The sequence below is a fragment of the Chenopodium quinoa genome, unplaced genomic scaffold (genome assembly GCF_001683475.1).
Source record: "Chenopodium quinoa cultivar QQ74 unplaced genomic scaffold, ASM168347v1, whole genome shotgun sequence".
Taxonomy (NCBI): domain Eukaryota; kingdom Viridiplantae; phylum Streptophyta; class Magnoliopsida; order Caryophyllales; family Amaranthaceae; genus Chenopodium; species Chenopodium quinoa.
In genome coordinates this window covers 10,454,348-10,463,103 of record NW_018742204.1, presented here as the reverse complement: position 1 = coordinate 10,463,103, position 8,756 = coordinate 10,454,348, and the positions used below count along the sequence as shown (strand labels likewise).

At 34.8% G+C, this 8,756-nt stretch overlaps 2 protein-coding genes across 2 annotated transcripts; one reads left to right on the top strand and one right to left on the bottom strand.

Annotated features, from left to right (window-relative positions):
• The first annotated feature begins 206 nt into the window (after positions 1-206).
• Positions 207-4,530, top strand: LOC110715407 (zinc finger CCCH domain-containing protein 15-like). Its single transcript, XM_021894015.1, has 3 exons — positions 207-470; positions 1,035-1,779; positions 3,663-4,530. Exons 2-3 carry the CDS (start codon positions 1,048-1,050, stop codon positions 3,969-3,971), a joined length of 1,041 nt encoding a protein of 346 aa, XP_021749707.1. The 5' UTR covers positions 207-470; positions 1,035-1,047; the 3' UTR covers positions 3,972-4,530.
• A 505-nt stretch (positions 4,531-5,035) lies between these two features.
• On the bottom strand, positions 5,036-7,783 carry LOC110715319 (photosynthetic NDH subunit of subcomplex B 5, chloroplastic-like). Its single transcript, XM_021893915.1, has 5 exons — positions 7,473-7,783; positions 6,403-6,463; positions 5,852-5,914; positions 5,725-5,783; positions 5,036-5,628 (listed from the first exon to the last, which is right to left on the bottom strand). Exons 1-5 carry the CDS (start codon positions 7,722-7,724, stop codon positions 5,398-5,400), a joined length of 666 nt encoding a protein of 221 aa, XP_021749607.1. The 5' UTR covers positions 7,725-7,783; the 3' UTR covers positions 5,036-5,397.
• Positions 7,784-8,756: the final 973 nt, after the last annotated feature.

The window sequence follows — 8,756 nt, the reverse complement described above, 5'->3', positions numbered from 1 at the left end:
TTTAATCGTTAGAAAGGTAATTTAATAAACCTATCTTTGCAGACACATCAAAATATCGAGTAACCATATAATCATCATCTAACTTAATTGGTTATATAATTTGTAATCATCATTTTTTACTGCTCTACAAAATAAAAATTTAAAAATTCGTATGTAATACCTCTTGACATCCAAAGAAAGACAGGGACAATACGGTTAAATTATAGTCTCGCTCATCAATTCACCATTGACGGTAATTCTCATTCCGGCGTTGACAAATTGACTAAAGCCATAACAACCAACAAAATTCGGATTTTTCCCTTCTTTATTTTCTTCCCGCCCATTTCCTTCTCTCTCATTCACCGCCTTTCTCTCTCTCTCTTCCCAACTCCTCTTTCTCTCTCTAAAAATTTTCCTCCATTTTCTGAGAAGAAACTCTTTTCGCTATTATTCATCTTAATTTCGAAGTAGATTATCAAGAAATTCATCCTGTAAGTGATCCTCTGCTATTTTCTGATTGTTAATTTCTTCATCTTCGTTGAAATTTTTTGTTTTAGGTTACTGAGAGTGTTTAATTCATTCTGCTGTAACAAACTCTTACGATAATTGAAACTTTTCGCTGATTTATGTATTGTTTTAATTGAATTTGATCGCAATTTCAGTTGTTTTTGAATTTCAACCTTTACATGATCCTCTGCTAATTATTGATTGTTAATCTCCTTTATCTTCGTTGAAATTCGAGGTTTTAGGTTACTAGGAGTGTATAAATTATTCTGCAGAAATAAATGTGTTTGATGATTTAAGCATTTCGCTAATTTTTGAATTCGTTTTTGTTGATTTTGATCGCAATTTCAGATGAGTTTTTGATTTTCCTACTAGCTTATAACTCGCAATGTAGTAATTTTCTGGCTAAATTCAATCAATTAGTTTCTGATTACAATAGTTCACTGTGAAATTACGATCGAATTATGTGATTCGATCATCTGCATTGTGGAAAACCCTAAGAATTAATCACTGAAATATTATTGCTCTGTTTTCTCCTTCAATTTTTCCAGCAGATATCGGAAAATGCAGCAAGACAATTCCGCCTCGTCAAATATGATGTCATCGGCCGGAGATATGTTCACTCCACCGCCGTACTCCATTTTCTTCCACTCCGCTACTTCTCCGACGAGCTTCAACTCAACTCCAGTCAATTCCGACGGCAATTCCGGCAGAAACACCGACAACATCAGCGCTATAGCTTTGAGAAGCCTCTCTCGGATAATGGCGGAACACAAGGAGCTGCTCAGTCGCCACTCTGTCTGCCTCGCTCAGCTTCAGAAGACGTTCAATGAAGCAGAGACTCTCCGGCAAGAGAACACTAACCTCCGACTCGAAAATCTTGAGCTGAGCAACCAACTCGACCTCCTCATCGAGGATAGTCTCCAGAGCAGATACCTAGCTATGCCGTTTTCTGATTATCCGGAGCAGTTCGGCTCTTCATCTCTCTCAGCGGCTGCTGAGAAGTTAGGCGGCGGCAATGGAAGTAGCAATGGAAGCTTCCAGAAGGAGAGAGTGAGTGGAGATTGGGATGAAGGATTCTGCAGTAATAATCAGAATCGACCTACTGTGAATGAGAAGAGTCAAAAGGAGGATTGGAAGGAGGAAAATGCTCGTGTTGCTCTGCCTAAGAGTATCTCAGTCAGGTCTAATGGATTTGTGAAGATGAATCAGATTGCTGCTGGTTCAACTCAGAAGGATTCGACTCCAGCTCGGTCTGTGACTCCGCTTCGATCTTCAGGCAAAGTGTCTGGACCGGTATGCTTCTAAACTTGATATTTACTTTTTAATTTCTGGATTATCTGTTTCTTTAATTATAATTTTGTTTTTAAGTATTATTATATGGTTAATACTCATGATTAATTGTTTGAAGTTATGTAATGGTTGTTTGGTGCATGAATGGTTAAGTTGAATTTACATTGGTTGATTGTTGCTATGGTGGTTACGTGACCAAATTATCTTTAGAATTGGTGATGTGGTAGCATGATTTTGAATGTCCTGTCAAAAGAAAGAAAAAAGAAAAATATCAATTTCAATGTTAGGCAATGGCTGTTGGTAACTTTATTTATTGTTAAGGGGACTAAAAGTTGATACATTTATCTTGTTGCTGCTGTGATGGTGTTACTGTGACAAAACTAGGAATTTTTATTTTTATTGTTGCTGTTGTCGTGCCTCGTTGCAAAAGACCGCAAGTTAAATAGTTAATCAGTTAATGTTAAAACTTAAGATTTTGGATCAAATAACTCAGGAATCACCTTTGTTATGTACGGAGTATTTGATTGGCTAAGCGTTCATGCTAATCAGTTCAAATTTGTTAACTAGCACACATCATTAGATGAACTTATGGTGTTAAACTGTTAATTGTTAAATGAACTTATGTAATATTCTATTTTACATGTAGCAAAACATGTAAAGATTAGCTTAGTAATTGACTTGTTTGTGATTTGCAGTTTATGTTTTGTGTGCGAAAGCCAGTTAGATGTCTTAAATCTATATACGAAGCATTAATTTGTAAGCAATCATGATTTTGTACTTGATGATGCAGTACTTGTACTACTCATGGTCCTGAACTTTGATAAACACAGAGCTTACACTATTATACTTAGAGTTCTGAAATGTGAATATCAAGTAAAAATAAATAAATATAGTTCACCTGTCCTTTTCTTTGATATGACTGGCTTAAGTAGATATGTTAAGATCAGCTTTAGATTGAAGTAAGTTTATAATTTACTAGCTCAGATTTATTTGTCTTTGGACCTCAAAGATAGTAGTATTAGTCATTTTATACTGATTTTGAATTACTCTTTGTCATATTGCTTCAAAAGGACAGTATTCTAAGGACTGCATCCTGTGCATTACCCGTGTTTTGTAATGTGTATACGATTAGCAACCAAATTCTTGTGCTGATCATTGTTGTTAAATTTACTCAAGTAGTATTAGCCTGAGGGCTGGGCTTATGATCCAAGCATCGCTTGAGAATTTTCAAGTAGTTGCAGGATTTCACTAAACTAAATTGATAATTTTAGTTATAAGAAAGAATATAGTAAGTCTGGTGATTAATTAGCATGCTGAAGATCTTCAGTTTGATTTCAAGACTCACCAAAAAGCTTCAATGCATAGTTGTAATTTGTTGTTGTTGGGATAAGAGTATTTCTGAAGTTCTTACTGGATTTCAATTCTGCCTCTCATTTTGTCAAGTAATTGCAGGATTTCACTAACTACGTTGACAATTTTGGTTATAAGAAAGAACATAGTAAGTCTGGTGATTAATTGGCATGCTGAAGATCTTCAGTTTGATTTTAAGACTTGCTAAAAAGCTTTAATGTGTAGTAGTAGTTTGTTGTTTTTGGGATAAGAGTATTTCTGAGGTTCTCAGTCTTCTCACTGGATGTCAATTCTGCTTCTCATTTTGGCTTGGTATCATTGAGAAATCATTTGGGATTGAGTTGTTTGGCCCGTTTATCTTCTTAGATTATCAATTGTTATCTTATACAGTCTATCATTTTGGACATCAGATCAGTACATAGCAGTAAAACACTTGCCTTTAGATACCATCTGATTTATGTAAAATTCTAATTCCTGCATTATCTTATAGATCTCATGAGGACTGCAATAATTTGCTTAACTTGTTCTGTGTACAGCAAAAGGTATATGTGCGAGGAGGGAGCAACAAAAACGGACCAATTGAGCTGGAAGTTTACAATCAAGGCATGTTCAAGACTGAGCTATGCAACAAATGGCAAGAGACTAAGACCTGCCCTTATGGTGATCATTGCCAATTTGCTCATGGCATTGAGGAGCTTCGCCCTGTCATCCGTCACCCTCGCTACAAGACTGAGGTCTGTCGCATGGTCCTTGCTGGTGATCCCTGCCCTTATGGTCATCGCTGTCACTTTCGCCATGCCCTCACTGACGAGGAGAAGCTCATGCATTCACCCAGGCTTAACTAGCCAACTCTTTTCCTGGTTACCCAATTCATCATCTGCTGGAACCTAGTTGAGGTATGATGACTTACAATACACCATGATGGTGGACTGAATGTTTATACTTCCGTATGATAATACCTATGAGTGAAATATACTATATAGCATAAAATACATAAAAAGATATAAAAATTACATAATCAGGATTCAATTAGTAAGTATAGTGTCTATAATTACCAAAAATTTAAGAAACAGGAAATTAGATATCATTGTAGCTGAGAGAAGATATTGAAGGTTTGCTAGCTTTTTCTGATGCTGAAAGCGTCAGTCAAGACTCAGAGGAAAACTGGACTAGATTTTGTAATAAGTTCTATTAGTTCATGCTTTGTTCCACTAGCTACATTTTTCCAGAGCTTGTTTGTAAATAAGTCATTGAAAATCTGAAACTGCAGAGGTTTTTGATTCATAGTAATGAATCTATACTTTGTATATTGTGCATGGTTTAATTGCATAATATTCCAAGGATAATTGTATATAAGATTAACTTTTCTGTAGTGGTATCAAACAAGCCCTGTAATGGTTTGAGTGCTTCCAAACATTCATCAATATATTCATGTCTGAATTCTGAAGTCCTCACATTTTAAGAGGGGGGGTGTTTGGGGAAGAGGAGGGAAACGGGAGTAATCTAATGTCGTATAAGTAAGATCGTGTCATTACATTGACGTCTGATATGGTATTCTGAAGATTGGAATTCGTTCTGCTTTGTGCAAAAATCACATAAGTTAAACAATAGTAGTTTTCCAGGATGACATTATAATGCCATTGTACCTCAGGATCAACCAAACAATTTCAAACTAAGGAGGCTAAATATTCTAGCTACATATGAAAAATTAACGCCACATTAATACACTGTCTGCTTTACATCAGAATCAGAGAATCGAGATAAAGGCCTGCTGCTCAGAAAAATAGATTGCCATCCCCCCAATTAGCTACTCGTAGCATTTTCTTTCATTCAAATATTCCCGAAAGCATATCCACAACAATCATACAATAGTGAGGACTGAGGACTTTGTTATATTACAAAACTTATGTAGGTAAATCAGATCACATAGCAAAATTAACTACTATGCTGCAAAATAAAATACTATGCTGCACTCTTCTGATAACAAATATAGTATCATGAATTACCCACAGAATAATATTTATATGAATTCATTATTTACAATCATACAATTTTTTTTGTGACAAACTGACAATAGTAAGGCCATGATTTGTGCTCAGCAGCTTCAACTTTCAATTTTTATGGTGGACACTAATTCAATTTGTACACTCTGACCAAAGTCCAATCATTGGACAAGGTTAAAAATCTTAACTGAAGAAATCAGACAAATATACCTGATTCAACTGTGCATATCAGTTGGAAATATCCCAAACCAATGTCATTTCCTGACAATTATCTCTTTACTATATCATCGTTTTTCAAAGTAAAATCCCAGAGTTCTCCGTATTTTTCATTAAAGTCCCAAATGTCCATAGTATTATAATCAGCGATCAACTTGTCACGAGCTCCTCTTTCCATGTTGTATATTTGGGGCTCAAAGTTGTGAGGTTTGTCTGGTTTATCCATCTCAATTATGCAGAATACGATTGTAAATAGTCCTGCTCCAATGTACAGATACTCCCCCTACAAGTTGGAGACAAAAGTTTAAGCTTAGTTTATTTATCTCTATATGTGAGCTTTAATGTAGGTAGTGAATTATTATTGCAGACAATTTAGTACCGGAACATTGAAATACATCCCCGCAGCAACTGCTGGAAGGAACAGCCACGAAATAAGACCTGCCAATCAAGATAAGTGTGAAGTTTACAGTTTATCATATATAGAGAATCGGAGAATAATAACAAACCTTGGAAACCAGTAGGTGGTTCCATGGCATTATATTCTTCAGCCACTGCTCCCCAAAATGTTCCTGAAATAGATCACCAGAAAGTGTATTTATATGATCTTGTTAACTGGAATCAAAACGGGTGTAAATAAATGACACTTCACTTCAGCAGCATGCAATTTATACATAAAACATGAAGTTAATTCATCCGTGAACTCTTGCAATATGTACAAAAGGTTGCTATATCCTCTATTTTTCTTTCAGGAAATGATGTCAAGTATTTCCTGTATAATTTTCCCTGAAATTCTTTTAGAACTGCAACTTCCTGTAAAACTGATAACTCCTTATTATACATACACTGATGCACATGTAGCAACAAAATTTGACATAACTGGTACCTAAGCGCAAAACAAGTATGTATGTTGTATGTATTAAATAATTAGATCTGCTTTATAGAAAAGCTGATATATGTGATCTAAAGAATCTATACACTTCCTGACAAATATATTCTTCGAAAAACAAGCAGTAAAGTCAACTTACAAGAGGAGATCAATCAACCAAGTGTTCCCTACCTTTCTCTGAAGTTTCAAAATATGTATGATGTCCATCATATTCTCCATATATAAAATCTTCCTACAGACAGAAGTAAAAACCAAATTCAACCAACACATTTTCTTACAGTAGTAAGAAACAATTTCAGTTAAACACAATTTATACCGTCGATGAAATTGGTACAGAACTGCATTTGGAATCATAACAACTTTCTAGTCATGTAACATTCATATAGTAGTAAAAGATTATTGCTCATTTATCCATCATTTTCTCTGTTTTTTCTTATTTAATACTCAGTTTATACCAAATCCTCTATTTTAAAGGCAGGGCCGTCTTTGGACATGTTTTTTCTCACACACAGAACAGGGCCCCAAAAAATCAGGGCCGCATAATTTTAAAAAATGATGACTCGTTAAAAAAAAATCATAACTTACCTATTCACCTTCTTTCTCGTAAAGGGCCAACATTTTCAAAATAAAACTCAAAATTTCATCTTAAATCTTTGATTTTGCCTTTTAATTTCCTAATCAAAATTAAAATGATAAAGATATAACTAAGGATTTTGCTTCAAAGAATGTTAGAAGGTTGACATTTTTTAAATAAAAAGTTTTTATTTGTTTTTTATTGAATTATTATTAAACTTAGTAATATGAATATTTTCCTCTTCAATTTGTATTATTAATACTAAATAAAGTTATTTTAAAATAATAATATTTTTAACGTATTAAAATTAGTTCTTTAAAAATTTAAGGGCCCAATATTTTAGAGAACAGGGCCACTGAATTTCCGGAGACGGCCCTGTTCAAAGGAATCACCACAATTTCACCATAGCACCCTCTCTTCCCTTCACCGCTTTATCTAAGTAGAGTTATGTTCATAAATCAAACTGTAATCTAGATTTATTTTAGGAAATGCGACAACTTTTTTTCCATACATACTCTATGTGGCTATTGATTTGAATATCAAACTACCCACATTTGTTCAATCAGTCCTAAACCTCTAATCACTCAATCATCATACATCATATATAAGTGTAATGAAAAATAAAAATAAAAATAAAAATAAAAGTAAGAGAGAAAGAGAGACAAACAGCATCAACTCCATTCGTAGCCCACCGGTCACCAGGATCTTCATTGAGGTCAGGTTCGATATCCGTTAAACCAGCTGCTCTCAACTTTGTAGACAACCTTCTTGTTGCTCTTGGATTGCTGCTAATCAAGACCTTATTATTACTATGATAAGGTAGTGTTGGGGTTAAATTCATGCTGATTTTGGATGATGGATTTCTGCAAATCACTGATGCAGCTGCAGGTAGCCAAGTAGAAGTACATGTAGCTGCCATAGCTTTTGTCTTCAGATCAGTAGCAATTGTTAAGAGTGGTGGAGGTTGTATATTTAATTTAACGATTTTAACATATTATACCCATATTGCCTATGGTGTTGCCACGTCAGCTTGTGCTATATCCAATCATTTCTATATCCTAAAAGCTGGGTTATTAACTTATTATATATTTCAATGTATTAGATTATTGAACACATAGGCCTTGTTTGGCAAATGATTGTTGGCGGTTGGTTGTTGGCTGATTCACTTGGCTTGTTTGACCAGCTGGAATGTTTGGTTGTTTATAATGGCTTTTGAAATTGGCTGTTTAAGCTGGTTGTTTATAAAAGTGTTTGGTAAATTAATTGGTGGTTGTTGGCTGTTTATTAGATAATTTGTGGGCCAACAAACCAAAAGCTAACAAAAAAGCTACTCAAAGAAGCTTTTTCATTTTGGCTTAAAAGCCAGCTTTTTCGCCGACTAAAAAGCCAATTAACAAACATATTTTTTGACTGTTTGACCACCTAAAAAAGAAAAAAGCCAAAAGCCAAAACCTAACCAAAAAGCCAATTACCAGACATGGCCATAAAAGAGAAACAAATCTTACGTTGTATACTTGAATGTAGAGTTGGGCATGGAAGTTTAGGAAGTTTATATGACACAATTATCATTTTAGGAAGTTTCTCAAATATTTAGGTCCAATTTACTCCAATTGGGTCGATCCACAAATGATTCAATTAGAAAGCCCAAAGCTAACTCTAACCCTCCAAGCCATGTCAAAATCAGTCAAGATCGAGTTAATGTGACAAGCTCACTTGATTTACGGCCTATCTATCTATTGAGTAAAGGTATTAAAGCCTTCAATTCTCTCTCTATACATTCATTCACATTAAGCCTTAAGTAATTAATACTTTTGCATAACTTTCTCTCTTTAAACCTCGTACTAACTTTAGCATCGGGGGGCCTTTCTCGGAAAAACCCCCGAGACTACTTTACGTGTGTTTGCTGTGCAAGAAACCCTCGGCCCAAAATCATCACTTGGACCGAGATCAG

Coding starts and splice junctions, on each gene's coding strand:
- LOC110715319 (XM_021893915.1), bottom strand. CDS start 7,724: ATGGCAGCTACATGTACTTCTACTTGGCTACCTGCAGCTGCATCAGTG. Junction 6,464..7,472: donor CTACGAATGGAGTTGATGCT/GTTTGTCTCTCT, acceptor TTCTGTCTGTAG/GAAGATTTTATATATGGAGA. Junction 5,915..6,402: donor TTTTGAAACTTCAGAGAAAG/GTAGGGAACACT, acceptor GATCTATTTCAG/GAACATTTTGGGGAGCAGTG.
- LOC110715407 (XM_021894015.1), top strand. CDS start 1,048: ATGCAGCAAGACAATTCCGCCTCGTCAAATATGATGTCATCGGCCGGA. Junction 1,780..3,662: donor CAGGCAAAGTGTCTGGACCG/GTATGCTTCTAA, acceptor TTCTGTGTACAG/CAAAAGGTATATGTGCGAGG.